The sequence below is a fragment of the Eucyclogobius newberryi genome, unplaced genomic scaffold (genome assembly GCF_026437365.1).
Source record: "Eucyclogobius newberryi isolate DKJ021-1_F unplaced genomic scaffold, fEucNew1.0.hap1 SCAF_5, whole genome shotgun sequence".
Taxonomy (NCBI): domain Eukaryota; kingdom Metazoa; phylum Chordata; class Actinopteri; order Gobiiformes; family Gobiidae; genus Eucyclogobius; species Eucyclogobius newberryi.
The window spans coordinates 35858938-35874347 of NW_027316167.1; the positions used below are offsets into that span (position 1 = coordinate 35858938).

Here is a 15410-nt window from a genome sequence, read left to right on the forward strand (position 1 = left end):
TAAATTTTAAAGCACAGATTTATGTTTGTTTTTCCAGTGGTCATACTATTCAATACATTCCATCTGGACAGAAAATTATTACTAACAGAATATTGAACTTCATTACACACGCTGCTGTCAAATCAAGAGAAAAAAACCTACAAAAAACGTTTGACAGAAATCCACCTTCTTTTGCTCGTAGTTCGAACATTTACCTTCTCCGCTTATTTTTCTTTTGTTTTACTTTCCTTGTCTTTTTGGCCTCCTGACGTAGAAGGCTTCTCACTGATCTGATGGCGTTCTGGGATAGGTAATGTAAGGTGAAGAACACTGTGCTGTGGTCTGAAAAGCTGTTGGGTTGGACGGCCAAACCCGTGATTCTCACATCGGGACGGGCAAGGACCAGGTCCAAGACGCGGCCTCTTATGTGAGTGGGCTGGACCACATGCTGGACCAGGTCAACCTCGCCCAGCAGGTTCTGAAACGCTTGTGTTGCGCGTCTTGTCCTGCAATCAACCCAAATATTGAAGTCTCCTCCGATTATGACCGAACTGAAGTCAGAATAGATTGCGGACAAAAGATTGTTCAGCTCGTCAAGGAATTCAGGAATGGTTTGCGCAGGACGGCGGTAAACATTGAGAATAAGAATAGAGTTTAGTGAACAAGGACGGCCCAAGCAAGCAGCCACATATTCAAATCTAAATGGGAAGGTATAATTGATCTGATCACACTCAAATGCATCGGAATAGACGATAGCCACGCCGCCCCCTCGGCCATAGAATCGAGGGACATTTATTACATTGTAATTTGAAGGCAGGATTTGAACAAAGTCATCGTTGACCGGCCTATCTCCTGGTAACCAAGTCTCTGAGATCATAAGCACGTCCAAGTTGTTGTCCAGAATAAGATTTCTGACAACATTTGATTGATTTTTGATAAACTTATTAACGGAGCGAGCATTAAGCACCGCCATGTTCAGCTCCACCTCCTCATAACTGCTGCTTTCACGACTACTACTACTACTACTACTACTACTACTACTACTACTACAACTGTCCAGTTCTCTGGAACTTTCATTGTCCCGTGGGGGGTCGGGGGGGGCAGGTGCAGGGGAGTTTTCACGGCTCTTTTTACGCCTGTACAAACTGGGCTTATTCAAATCCACATATTCCTCCGAAGATTCATTTTGGGAGGTATTTGGCTTCTGCGATGAGGAGTTGGAGTTGTGGGAGGTATTTTGGGAGGTATTTGGCTTCTGCGATGAGGAGTTGGACTTGTGGTTTTCTACTGCCTTCGTCAGCATTTGTCTAGAGAAAGACAAAATCTGTGTCATTAGAAAATACACTTTTTAATGTTTATACAGTACACACATGCAACTACATGATTATTCTTATTACAGTGTATTTATATAGCACTTTGTATTACAACGAGGCATTCAGTGACTGTTCAGCGTTCAGTTATATTTATATTGTCACCTCGCACTGTCCTACACGTAACCCTGTGTGTTCTTTAAAAAAGCTAGTGGCCATTTTGTTTCTCTTATAAATCAAACAGTTTCTTATCATTTTGGGTTCTGTTGTTGGTCTTAAGAGTAAGGCTTTGATAATCAGTGTACCTGTCATTTATATATTTAGGCCGAATAGACCTTGATTATGTGGTTTATCAAATATGATTTTGTGGATTAAAAAGTACAATGCCCTATAACTATGACATTACATGACTATTTGGTGAATTAGAAGGTGTGAATTGTCTAATGTTAGTGTTACCCTGGCTGTGCTCATATGTATTAATTTCCCATGTCAAACCAGCCACATTAAAAGGTCCCTACTGTGAACTTTTATTAAATCTATATCTCTTAGGACCTCATCTAACTCTATGGACTGTGGAAATAGTCTTAAACAGGGTCAGGACTAAAACATCCATAAAACATCACTCTAAACTTGTAACTGGAGCTTTAAACACTCAGAACCTCCAACGTCAGCTGTACTTCAACGTCCCGAGGAAGCCCGTCATCTGTGCCTCCAGCGCCAACCACAAGTGCTCAATAGGCTCCAGTTTGCTCAAATAATAAAAAATAAACTACAAATACATAATTATTTTGTGATATAAAACCATTGGGTCATGAGATAAACATTTGCCATAAACATGTGCACACCGTGAACAAAGGAGGCTCCTCTAGGCCAAGCGAGAGTCAGATCTGTGGAGATGCAAGGAAACTCACAAGGCAGCGTTTCTGTTTTTCTTAATTATTAAAACTTGTATAGTTCTATTTTGGTCTATTTTTTTACTTAAAGGTTAAAATTGAGCTCATCCTCCATTTGCTCAACGAAGGCTTATGTGCAAATAAATTCAAACTTTACAAGTACGGTCGCATGTGGGAATCTTTTCTTTTGAAGTCCTAGCATTGATGATTTCTAAAAAGATGTTAAACCTGACACCATTCCTCCAGGTTACTTACTGGATCTGTCCAAGTTTGTTGGACAGGTTCTCTGCAGTTTCGTCAATCTTCTTGGCTGTGTCTCTGAGGGATTTGCTGGCTTCAGTCTCATGGTTGTCTTGAATGGCCTCTGTCCAGTTGTCTATGGCTTCAGGGAGTGAAAAGGCCAGTCCCACCACACCACCTAGAAACTGAGCAGACACATAGAAGAGCATCATTTCATCTACTGCAGTGATAGCTTCATAATATATCATGATGCTGGGCTCACCCTGGCTGCTCCTCGTATGGCCACAGCTTTTCCGATCTGCTCTCCTCCTTTTGCGGCGGCTGCAGTGAGCAGTTTTCCCTCCAGCTGAAAGGCGAATGCAGACAGGACACTGAGGACCTCATTGATGAGTGAAAAGGCCAGACATTTGGTGACGGACTTGACCAATGCATTGTCCATTAAAACGCGTATCAAACTGTCCAGATCTTTTACATCTATTTGACCGTCTAGTCCACATTGTCGTGACAAGGCTTTCAGAAACTCATTCACCACATACTGGTCCTGTTCATCAGCTTGGCTGGATGGACAATCCTTCCTCAGGTCATCAAACATCTCTTGTATCTTGTCTGCGATTGTGTTACATCTCTTGTCTATTTTCTTGACTCTGTCCAGTTTGCTACTGGACTTAAACTGCTCAGTGATTTTAGTGACGATGCTGACTCCGGCTCCCAGGCCTCCTCCCACTGCTCCCAGCAGAGCGAGAGAACCTCCTCCAGTGAAGAAAGCGGCTCCGATGGCCAATACTGACCCTGCCACGGCCACAGTACTCCCCACCGTCTCCCACACGTTACAGTTTTCCCTCAGAGACTCCAGCTCTCGGGCCAGAGCCCTCAGGTTAGAGCTGCACTCCTTCGCTTCCTCCATCCACTCATAGATGAGTCTCAACAGGCGGTCAGCGGACCCTGACATGATCTCAGATCAGAAGCTGCAAACAAATTAGAATGAAAGTGATGAGAAAACATATATGTTTTTGTTTAAATGACATGTGCCTTAAAACAGTTAAAACTAGTGTGTACCCAACTGTATTTCTGTGGCTAAGATCAACACACAGGCAAAGGCCAAAAATATGCTAATAAATCCACAAAGAAATGTATCATTAAAGTTGTGTTTCATTATTGTGTATGAGAACAGTACACATGGCGTACAAAGACTTTCAAAGCACGCGCACGCATACATTTGACAGCTTACATTAACTAACATGGGTGAAATACTAGACATAACAGAAGTACTATTTTCAAGTGCAAATCTTCACAAATGATAACAAATATGGTCTCACAGACTCTTAATAAGACATACATACTTACAAGCAATGCTTTCGGTAACACAACAAATGAGGATGGATCAGGGCCGGCCCAAGCCTTCAGGGGGCCCTAAGCGAAAATATTTTTGGGGGCCCCTCACCACGTCATCAGAATGAATTTTATTGCCATTGTCAGTAAACAATTCACATATGGGAACTTTCTTCAACGCAAACAAAGCGCACCCAAACTCCAGGGCATCTGTTTGCCAGTTAGTTTATTCTCAACACCTCACAAGCTCAAATATTGATAACTTAAATCCCACAATGCAACTTGGTATTCCGCTGACATCACCTCTACTCCCTGTACAAATAACACACATCCCAGATATGTTTTTGGGCGTATTTGTGGGCGTTAAGGGTCTACAGCCACATTAGCAGTTTAATTGAATGAACAGGGGGGTCTGGGGACCCTCCCCCAGAGATTTTCAGACCTTTTTTGGGTCTTCTGGTGCATTTTAATGTGGTCCAGCCGGCTAAAGTAAGAGTCAAATGTTGAGGTTGTAATAAAATGATGATGTGATGAAACTGTGCCAGGAGAAAATGACTAAAGCCAGTTATTAATACATTAGTGTACTTAATTACTCAATACAATATTGGTTATGAAAAATAATTATGGTCAAATTGATTCATTTTAACTGAAAATGTAAAAGTAATAGTTATCCTTACTAATTTATCTTTTACTGCTCCCAACTGTTCCTTCTTGCCAAAGTGACAAAACAGGTTATATTAAATTAAACAAATGGCATAAGCATTGCTTGATTAACAATTAACACTGATAAAACAGTGCAAACATGTTATTCCCAGAGAATGAACAGAACGAGAAGTGAAGGTCCAAACCTCGCTATAGTGAAGAGACTGCGTTTCTGCAACTTTGCCACTTTTGTTTAAAAATATATAGTATTATTCTATAACAGACATAATCATAATATGTCTGGTTATTTTTCACTATCAATTTATTATAATTTATAACAAATAGTCTAATGATGCTTTTTAAATAAATTTAAATGTTTTATTGCTCTATTAAAAGTGAATTACAATATAAATGTTTGTTTTGATCTGAACATCACACACTGGACTCCTCTGCATGAAACAATGCTGCGATGTGATTGGCTGATGGACCTTATATGCATAAACCTTTACGTTCCTCTCATTCCACGTTAAGAAGTCAAAGTAAAACAGACATCACGAGTCACGATTGATCTCACACATGGTGATGTGAGAGAGAGGGACGCAAACTCAAACCCGCTCATCTCTAACTGAGGCTGCACAGGGGCCCGGGACAGGGGCCCGGGACAGGGGCCGCACACTGTTCACTCCAAAGTCTCACATCAGAGGTTCTGGACGAGATTCTTTACATCGTCAAAAAGTTTCTTCTTTCGTTTTTCGGCACCAGGAGATATATTCTTCTGGACATGAGGACCACGCAGGGACCACGTTGTGTTGTGTTTATGTTTTGCTCTCGTTCTGCTCGCGCACAATGAAGTTGCCCAATCAGCGCAGGTTTGGTGTCTTGGTTGCCAGATTGTCATTACAAATAAATGCGGTTTGTGCGTTATATGTTACCGCTGTGTGCCTGTGCGCTGTGTGTACCGCTTAAATAATTAACTATAAAATAAAAAAATTTAAAAAAATAAAAAGAATAAGAGTGAGAATACAAATACAATAAAAAATCAAATAACTACCAAAATTAATAAGAGTGATCAAATAACTAACTACAAATAAAAAATAAAAATAATTAAGAGTGAGAATACAACTAGAATTAGAAATCAAATAACTAACTACGAAAAATGAATAAGACTGATCAAATAATTAACTACAAAATAAAAAATAAAAAGAATAAGAGTGAGAATATAAACACAATTAGAACTCAAATAATTAACTACAGAAAAAAAATAAGAGTGAGAATACAAAGAGTTAGAAATCAAATAACTAACTACAAAAATGAATAAGAGTAATCAAGTAACTAACTACAAATAAAATAAAAAGAATAAGAGTGAGAATACAAATAGAATTAGAAATCAAATAACTAACCACGAAAAATGAATAAGACAAATAATTAACTACAAAATAAAGAATAAAAAGAATAAGTCTGAGAATACAAATACAATTAGAAATCAAACACAAATTTAAAACACAGAAAGAGCAAAATGAACAAACAAAAGCAAACAAACCAAAGAATGAACCAAAAGGTACCACAAAATTGACCAACTAACTTAACTAATAATATTTTATTATTTTCCGGAGTCCCACTCCTTTTTAAGTCAGTCCAACTGATTATAGTACTTTTACACGTCCCACGTGTTTCGGAGTCCCACTCCCTTTAAGTCAGTCCCACTGACTATCCAAAACTACTGAGCTAAATTCCCCTACTCTCATACTTAACGGCAATGTGACAAATTCAGGTCAAGTTTTGGCAAACTTCAACAACCCACTTTAGCATTTTCGATGTGCAGAATTTCGTATTGAATACAAGAGGTTTCTGCTTACCTTTTTGCTAAGTGGGCCGGTCACAATTGTGGAAGGAAAGGGTTGGGGGAAGGGTCGGTCAAATGCCCTCTCTCAGCTCCGCTCTCGGCTCTGCTCTGGCTCCTCTCCAAGTTCCCAGCAGGACCGTTACTGGATGCTATGCGTTGTCAGCCGGCATCCAGAAGGGAGAAGAGAATCCGTAGAGCACCACGATTCAGATGTTTCCTTTCCAAGCACGATGAGATGCCCGCATCCTCCACCTATTCTGTCGAAGTTTAGTCTATACAGACTGCGGGAGGCGAGGATCGTTCTCAAGTTCTTTATTTGATGAAAACATGGAAAAACAGGCAAAACAGTAGCGTGTTGTTCGTCTTGCAGCTGAGATTCGACTCTTCACAAGATTTAGCTGTGTTTTATAAAGCTGTTGCTTGGGTCTGATAAAAATGGCCTGACCTTCGCTATGATATACAGTGGTTTCTTTTAGCTTGGTTGTCTTTTAGAAGAACGAGATCTCCCTCTTGTAGATTTGGATTCTCTGATCGCCATTTTCTCCGTTCTTGAAGTGTAGGCAGGTACAGCGTTTTCCAGCGGTGCCAGAAGATGTTAGAGAGATGTTGCACCTGTCTCCATTGACGCCCGAACAGGTCGTTATTGTTGAAGTTTCTGGGAAGTGAAGGTGGAGATCCAGTTTTCTGGGTGAGGAGAGTAGCAGGTGTGAGAATGAAGGGAGAGTCTGGATCAGATGAGACTGGAATGAGCCGTCGAGAGTTCACAATCAGAGTTTCCACATATTCCACTCTTCGAGTAGCTTTTCTGGGAGTGGATCATCCCATAGACATGTATCTGAGGAGAGTTCTCTTAAAAGACCACTGCCTTTGATGCTGACTGGAGCTGCGAAGCCAAGAGGGTCGTACAAGCTGTTAACAACTGATAACACCCCTCTGCGAGTGTACGGTTTTTCGGCTGGAGATACCTGGAAGGTGAACTCATCTGTTGCAATGTCCCAGCTTATTCCAAGACTTTTGACTTTGCATGGGTGGAAGGTCTGATCCTAGGTCGAGATCCTTCAGACCCTTGGCTAGGTCATCTTTGGGGAGTGTCTGCATCACAGTGATGTCATTGGAGGAGATCCTGTGCAGTCGGGGATTGGATGAAGCTAGAGTTTCTTGTGCCCTTTGTATAACGGTAATAGCTTCGGTGCTTGATGGGAAGGAGACAAGACAGTCATCAATGTAGAAATGGCGGTCCACCAAACGTTGTGTGGTTCTGTCCTCCTTGTCTTGGTCCTCTGATGCCCTTCGGAGTACATAGGTTGCAACTGCGGGGCGTTTGTTCAGCATGTGGCGTACTGAGGTGAGGCGTTGGATAGCTTGCTGTTTGTTGTTTGTAGGTGAACGAAAAGGTAGTGGAGCAACCCAACTGTTTGCACTGTCCTGATGGACTTCCTTATCCATTATCTGTAGGAAGGCCCTTTCGTCCAAGCTTGTTTGCTGGAAAACTGTTTCTCCAATGCGGGTGTTCATTGTCCCATTTGGTGAACCGACCTTATTGTAGCCTTGAGTGTTGAAGTATTCTTTAACTTTGATTGAATTTTCACATGGAAGGAAGAGACTGGATCAACCATTGTCTAAGATGTTTGTTTTGAAGACGTTAGCATGTGCAGGCTTGTGGGCTCCACCTAGGCAAACATTACCAATGATGACCCATCCTAGAGCGAGCTTCAGCGCAAAAGGTGCATTTGGAGGTCCGTTGCGATGGTCAAGAACCTTGTGCGCTTGGATAACATCCCTCCCAATGAGAAGCAAGACATTAGCGTTGGGGTCCAGATCTGGGATTTCAGTTGCAATTTCTTGAAGGTGCTTCTTTGGGCAGCTTTAGGTGTGGGAATCTCGTTGCGATTGTTGGGTAGCATGTCACACTCTATAAGTGTCTGGAGCTCTAGACGTGAATTGCAATCTGTTGATTCCACAATGACGTTGTATGCTCTTCTCCCTGTTGCTTCCTCCAATCCAGCACAGGTTCTCAGTTTATATGGAAAGGAGTTCGTGTTTATGCCAAATGTGTCAAAAAACAATGATCTAGCGAGCGTTCTGTTGCTTTGATCATCCAAGATGGCATAGGCTTTGAGTTTCTTCTCGGGGGAACTCTTGGGGTAGATGGACACATGGAAGATCTTGGCACATAAATGACTTTCAACTTCACTTCCACAGACCTGTGTGCACGTGGAGATTGCTGTGGGCAGTGCTACGCTGGACTCCCCGCCGTTGATTATCGCTGGCTCTATAGTGGTAGTTGACGGTGCAGGTCCTGGATGGAGAGCTGTAATGTGGTATTTGGAACTACATTCTGTACAGGATATCTCTGCCTTACACGCCTTAGCCTGGTGGTTTGTGGAGGCACAAAATTTGAAGCATATCATATTCTTCTTGAGGTAGACTCTGCGCTCCTCAAGGGGCATCTCTCTGAAGGCTCTGCATTTTTTGAGTGCATGAGGTTTTTTGTGGATAGGACATTCTTTATTTGGGTCCTCAATGTTCAAAATCATGTTTGTTGAGTGTATTTTGGCTCAGTGCTGACTACTTCGGTCCTGATGACTGAGATGGGTTCTTTTTTAGCCTGCCTTTCCTGATATCTGTTCATCTTGTAGGGAGCAGGAGGTTGCTGCACGGAATGCCTAAAGCTGGGGTCATTGCGCATTTTTGCTTCTCTGCTGATGAAGGCCACAAATGCAAAGAATGGTGGAAATGACACACAATGTTCCTCTTTGTATTTAGACCCATAGGTCATCCACTTTTCTTGTATGCCAAATGGAAGTTTCTCCACCACTGGATGAATGCCTCTTGCTGTGTCGAGGTACAGCAGGCCTGGGACGTACCCTTCGCTCTTTACGGCTTCGATCTCCATAAGCAGTTGTCTTAAGAGATGTGGATCTTTGTTTAAGATTTTTGGAAAATCTTCCAATCTGTCGAGCAGTGACTTTTCTAACGCTTCGGGAGAGCCGTAACACTCGTTGAGTCTTTCCCAGACATTAGCAAGTCCTTCAGAGGGATTGTTTATATAAACTGCTCTTAGGCAATATGCATATTGGACAGATTCTGCTCCAAGCCATTTGATTAACAAATTCCTCACTGGCAGTTACACTCAAGTCACCAATTACATTTTCGAATGAAGATTTCCATCCCCAATAATCTCCCGCCGTGTCATTGAACTTTCTGAGGCCAACAGTGAGCAACTCACGTCTTGCAAGAAACTTGGCTATGTCAGATATGTCATCTTGTTTTGTAAGTACCTTACATTCGAATCTTGGTGATGCACCTGGTGACGTTTTCTGCATGGAGATTCTTTTGGGAGACTGGGAAAGGTTTTCATGTTTGTTGGCCCGGAGTTGTAGAGGGACGTATTCTTCAAGAGTGTCCGACTTGGCTGGTTCATGTTTTAGTGGACGGAATGTGACGTTCTGTGTCTGCATTGCGTTGTACTCGGTGTGGTCAGGCGGACTCGTAGCATCTTTGAGGATGAGTTGATCTTTCACATAGATAGATGTGGGCTCTAGTGTATCAACTTTATGAGGCACCCACTCGCGTTCCTGTTCAAGATCATTTACTGCTGTCTCAAAGACGATTGCCTCCGCATGCGCCGCTTCTGCATCACACTCTTGCTGGAGAGCCTGTAGTGTGGCCTCTAGGCGAGTTTCCTCCACTTTAAGCTCTGCCTTCTTAACTTGTAGCTCAATTTCCTTTTTAGCATATTCAGCTCTTTTGCAGGCTGCTCTTGCTTTGGCACGAGCGTTTAGAGCGGCCATACTTGCAGATGACCTACTTGAGCTTTTGGATACGTGTGATTTCTCAGAGCCGAAAGATGGCGCTTTGTTTTCTCTTCCCTCAGACATGGTTGATGAAGCTGAGGCCGATGTAACATCCAGTTGTTGTCCTGTAGTACGGTGCTTTTTCACTGTTCTTTCCTCGCTGTGCTCAGGATACAGCTATGCAGATAGATAAACTCCTCGACAAACGACAGATGTATTGTCCATTTTTATTGACGTAGCCTCGATTATCGACAGAGTGAAACTATCAAACAGAAAGAAATAAACAGTATTTAGGCTGTATACTTGCAATAATACACATTTGACAGCTTACATTAGCTAACATGGGTGAAATACTAGACATAACAAAAGTACTATTTTCAAGTGCAAATCTTCACAAATCATAACAAATATGGTCTCACAGACTCTTAATAAGACATACATACTCACAAACAATGCTTTCTGTAACATAACAAATGAGGATGGATGCAGATTAGATCAGTAAACATGCTTGGTAGCCATTACTAAAGGTGTGCTGCATGTCTAACTCTTTAGCAATAACAGTGAACATAAACAAGAAACGAACCACAAAGCCTCCTGCTGGTGGGGGGAGAAACTACACCAGCACACACACACACACACACACACAGAGCAATGTGGGTGAAGTGTCATGTCCTGTCACCGTGTCAGGGCCAGGATGGGTTTACGAATAACCTGGTTATGATCCATGTTAACACAAAGGAATATCTTATCTTATCTTAACACGATATCCCGATTTCAATAAGATGGAACGTCATCTCGCTGGGGGGAAAGAGCCTGAGCTTGTGCGGGAGATTGAGCGGTACCGACTAGATATAGGTGGTCTCACCTCCACGAACAGTTTGGGTTCTGGAACCCATCTCCTCGAGAGGGGGTTGGACGCTCCACTTCTCTGGCGTCGCCCGCGGGGAGAGGCAGCGGGCTGGTGTGGGCTTGCTTATAGCCCCCCGCACGAGAGGGTCCTACGCCTTCGGGTTGGGGACAGAGACACTGTTGGATGTCGATGGGTGGTGGAAGGAATACTTTGAGGACCACCTCAAGCAGAGGGGTTTTCAACCTGGTCATGAACCAGCTCTAGACTCTCTCGAGGGTTCATGGGAGTTTGCCCAACATGTCCACATGAGCTTTGTGGATCTGTAGAAGGCCTTTGACCGCGTCCCTTAGAGTGTCCTTTGAGGGGGTGCTCCGGGAGTATGGGGTCTGGAGCCCTTTGCTCAGGGCTGTCCGGTCCTTGTATGACGGCGCATGAGCTGTGTTTGCATTGCCGGCAGTAAGTCAGACCTGTTCCCAGTGCATGTTGGACTCCACCAGGGCTGCCCTTTGTCACCGGTTCTGTTCATAGTTTTCATGGACAGAATTTCTTGGCGCTGTCAGAGCTCGGAGGGTGTCCGGTTTGGGGACCACAGGATCTTATCACTGCTGTTTGCAGACATTATTGTCCTGATGGCTCCATCAAACCTGGACCTGCAACATGCACTGGGACGGATTGCAGCCGAGTATGAAGCAGTTAGGATGAGAATCAGCACCACCAAATCATGGTTCTCAACAGGAAACAGGTGGCTTGCACTCTCCAGGAGCTGGGAGTCCTTGCCCAAAGTGGAGGAGTTTAAGTGGGTCTTGTTCACGAGTGAGGGAAGCATGGAACGAGAGACTGACAGGCGGATCGCTGCAGCGTCTGCCGTGATGCGATCGCTGCATGGGACTGTTGTGGTGAAGAAGGAGCTGAGTCGAAAAGGCAAAGCTCTCGATTTACCGGTTAGTCTACGTTCCTATCCATGAAAGAAAGGACCAGATCGCAGATACAAACGGTTGAAATTAATTTCCTCCGCAGGGTGGCTGGGCGCTCCCTTAGATAGGGTGAGGAGCTCAGTCACACAGAAGGAGCTCGGAGAAGAGAGGAGAGGAGCCAGCTGAAGTGGCTCAGGAATCTGTTCCAGATGCCTCCTGGGCGCCTCCCTGGGGAGGTATTTTGGGCATCTCCCACCAGGAAGACCTAGAACACGCTGGAGGGACTATGTCTCTCGACTGGCCTGGGAACGCCTCGAGATCACCCCGGAGGAGTTGAAGTGTCTGGGGAGGGGGAAGTCTGGATGGATGTATTTTATGAGTCACTGGTTATTCTCACTGGGATATTTCGAGAATACTGTGATACTGCAGTCTCCTAATTTCTCACACTGAGAATGTGCCAACTCAACAAACACATTTGGCAGGAGCAGCTCATTTCTCAAGAGCACTCAAATTTCAATCAGAACTTTTTTATTTGTATTATTGGGCTCGACAGCCACAAGCTGATTAGAGGCCTGTTAGGTCTATACGGCCGTGCTTTTGAGCACGGCTGCAAAAGTGCGCACGAAGTGCACACGAAATCGAGCGTGAAGCGCTCGCCCGCTTCCAAAAACTCACTAACGCACTCCTGTGCATACTAGTTAGTAGAGGGAACGTTATCATCATAAACGGGTAAAGTTCATCCGCACTAAATGAGTGCTTCATCATCCTCATGTAAGTCACTCAACTATTACACACAATAATAATATGGACCAACACCATGACATAGGAATGTTCAAGCTCTTTCTGAAAATGTATAGTTTAAATTTTAAAAATGGGAAACGTTGTTTTTGCATCAGAATATTATTTATATTATTATTCTTTCTTTCTTCTCAAACCCCCAGAGTGCATTCTGGAAAGACCGACCCCAGTTTGTGAGAGCCCGGACCTCGGACCTGCAGTATGGGGGTTTCCCTTCCCTTTCTCTTCACCCTCTACACTGCAGACTTCAGACACAGCATGGACAGCTGTGTCCTGCAGAAGTTCTCTGACGACTCTGCCATCATCGGACTCATCACGGACGACGATGATGCGGAGTACAGAGGACTAGAGCAGGACTTTGTGGACTGGTGTCACCGGAACCACCTCCTCATCAATGCGGGGAAGACCAAGGAGATGGTGGTGGACTTCTGCAGATTCCACTCTGCTGCCCCCTCACCAGTGAACATCCAGGGAAGGGACATTGAGAGAGTGGACTCAAGTACCTGGGTGTTCATCTGAACCACAAACTGGACTGGACTCATAACACAGACGCACTGTACAGGAAGAGCCTGAGGAGACTCAGGTCTTTTTGAGTGACAGGGCCACTCTTGTAGACCTTCTAAGACTCTGTGGTGGCATCAGCCCTCCTGTACGGTGTGGCCTGCTGGAGCTGCAGCATCACAGAGAGGGAGAGGAAGAAGCTGGACAAAGTCCAGCTCATGGTCCATCCATGTTGGACCATGAGTGTCGCCCCCTGCAGGACACTCTGTCCGCTCTGAAGAGCAGCTTCAGTGACAGACTGATCCACCCTCGCTGTGTGAAGGAGAGGTTTGCAATTCTGTCATATTCATGTGCAATACTCTGACATAATGTCAATCATATTGGTGCAATATTCTCTGTCCACATAACTGCTGTAAATAAGAGGGTTACTTTTGTTACTATTATTATTATTTTCTTTTTTTCTTTTTTGAAGAATATGAGAAGGTTTTTTACAAGAGTTTTGTTTAAAAGAGTGTTTCTATTAAGAGTGTTTTTTCCCATAAAACTTTCTATAAGTTTTCTGTTCTTTTACTTACGTACTTGCGTTGCAACAACAACAACAACAGCAGCAATAACAGCAGCAATAACAGCAGCAACAGCAACAGCAACAGCAACAGCAACAGCAACAGCAACAGCAACAGCAACAACAACAACAACAACAACAACGTCATATACAGAGTACTGTCATGTAAGTGACCTGTGTGTGAGGCACTGGCACCAGGGTCATGTTTAACTCATCATTTCCGCTGCTAAATACACTGCAGCTGTTAGTATCCGCGCTGCAGACTCTATTTCCCATGTGCCCCTTGTGTTTGTCATGTGCTCCCATGGTTGTTTCTGTGTCTCCGCCCCTCACCTGCTGTCTGTTACTTCCTGGATTTCCCAGTCACCTCCCACCACACCTGCTGTTGGTCTTCTCGTTTCCTTAATTAGTTTCTCCTGCCACTTGTTTGTTTCCCACCAATCACCTGCTTCTCTGTGTGTATTTAAGTTCTGTCTCCCCTTTATTCTGTGTCTGTTCGTCACTTGATGACCTTGACTGCCCTGCACCTGCCCTGCGCCTGCCCTGCGCCTGCCCTGCGCCTGCCCTGCGCCTGCCCTGTTTATCTGTCTACCTGAGCAAGTTTGTACCTTTCAGTTCTGGCTTTTTGGAAGTTTGGATATTTTGTGTTTTTTGACTTTTTGGAGCCTTTGTGCCTACCTTTTGGATTTTGAACTTTTTGTTAAATAAATTTTTATTTGCCTTATCCGGACTGCTTTTGGGTTTTTGCCTCCGGGATTATAACGGCAGCTCTAAGAGTAAACAAGGAAATGCCTTTGATGGGCGAATATTTCTAGAAAGGAAATATTGTCCACCGCACCAGACTGAATAAACAGAACAAAGGGGATTTTCCAGCGGACATGCATGGAGGGAGGGGGAGGAAGCAGGGTTGCCATGGACATGCAGTGGACAGACTGAGAAGAATAGATACATGATAAAGGGTAATTTAAAAATATGTTTATAGTTTAAACAAATGTGGCAATCATGCTACATGGTGTTTAATCTTTTAGAAGGAATAATAAAGATGATTATGTGATAAATGTAGTCTGTGCTGCATAGGATCAGCTAGAGTAATACATAATAGTAATTGACTTTTTAGTCATATTTTATCTGTTTTTGCTAGATTGTTAAAGGTTTATGTGAATAAATTCTTGAGTATTTCTCTTTGGACTGAAGACAAAAGAGACAGCAAATTTCTAAACTATTTTGATAGTTTGACAAATTAAAAATAAAGGCAAGAAGCAAAAAAACAACTCAAGGAAACTCCAAGGAAGGACTGTAACAGAAGTGTTGGACAGACAGAGCTAAGCTTCAGTTACTTGCTGCTCTCTACACTGAAAGCAGAAACATATCTAAACCAGGACTAAACCAAGGCACGAGAAATAAGAATGTAACAACTGAACTTACTTGTTCTGCTGCAGAGTTGTCTCTCCCTTCTGTGTGGTCAGAGAGTCAGATAAACTAGGACTGTGTGGTGGAGATAGCCCCACTCACTCTGAGGGGAGGGCTTCAGCTGCTGCTTCTGGATCTGCTCCATTTGACAGTGGTTCTCCTAAACTCCCCCTTTCCCAGAATTCTGTTTCCCAGAAAGGTTCTTATCAGCAATGTGTGGAAAGGAAATGTTAAATTTGTGCTAAGAGGCAAGCATTTTCAGTTGTCACATATTAAGCGAATGCTGTTCTGTTAGCATAAATGGTTTAACTGAATGTATGCTTTTGACCAAATGCAAGTCCC

The 15410-nt window shown here is 43.5% G+C and overlaps 1 protein-coding gene across 1 annotated transcript; it reads right to left on the reverse strand.

Moving 5' to 3' along the window:
* Positions 1-15138, reverse strand: LOC140381274 (uncharacterized). The gene is made up of 4 exons (XM_072465309.1): positions 15084-15138; positions 2685-3387; positions 2438-2607; positions 1-1286 (listed from the first exon to the last, which is right to left on the reverse strand). The coding sequence occupies exons 2-4, from the start codon at positions 3369-3371 to the stop codon at positions 191-193; spliced, it is 1953 nt and encodes a 650-aa protein (XP_072321410.1). The 5' UTR covers positions 3372-3387; positions 15084-15138; the 3' UTR covers positions 1-190.
* Positions 15139-15410: the final 272 nt, after the last annotated feature.

Bases quoted from the DNA above. Each gene is read 5' to 3' on its own strand.
- LOC140381274 (XM_072465309.1), bottom strand. From the start codon at position 3,371: ATGTCAGGGTCCGCTGACCGCCTGTTGAGACTCATCTATGAGTGGATG. The intron at 2,608-2,684 runs GTGAGCCCAGCA...GTGTCTGCTCAG, and splicing joins CCATACGAGGAGCAGCCAGG to TTTCTAGGTGGTGTGGTGGG. The intron at 1,287-2,437 runs GTAAGTAACCTG...GTCTTTCTCTAG, and splicing joins AACAAACTTGGACAGATCCA to ACAAATGCTGACGAAGGCAG.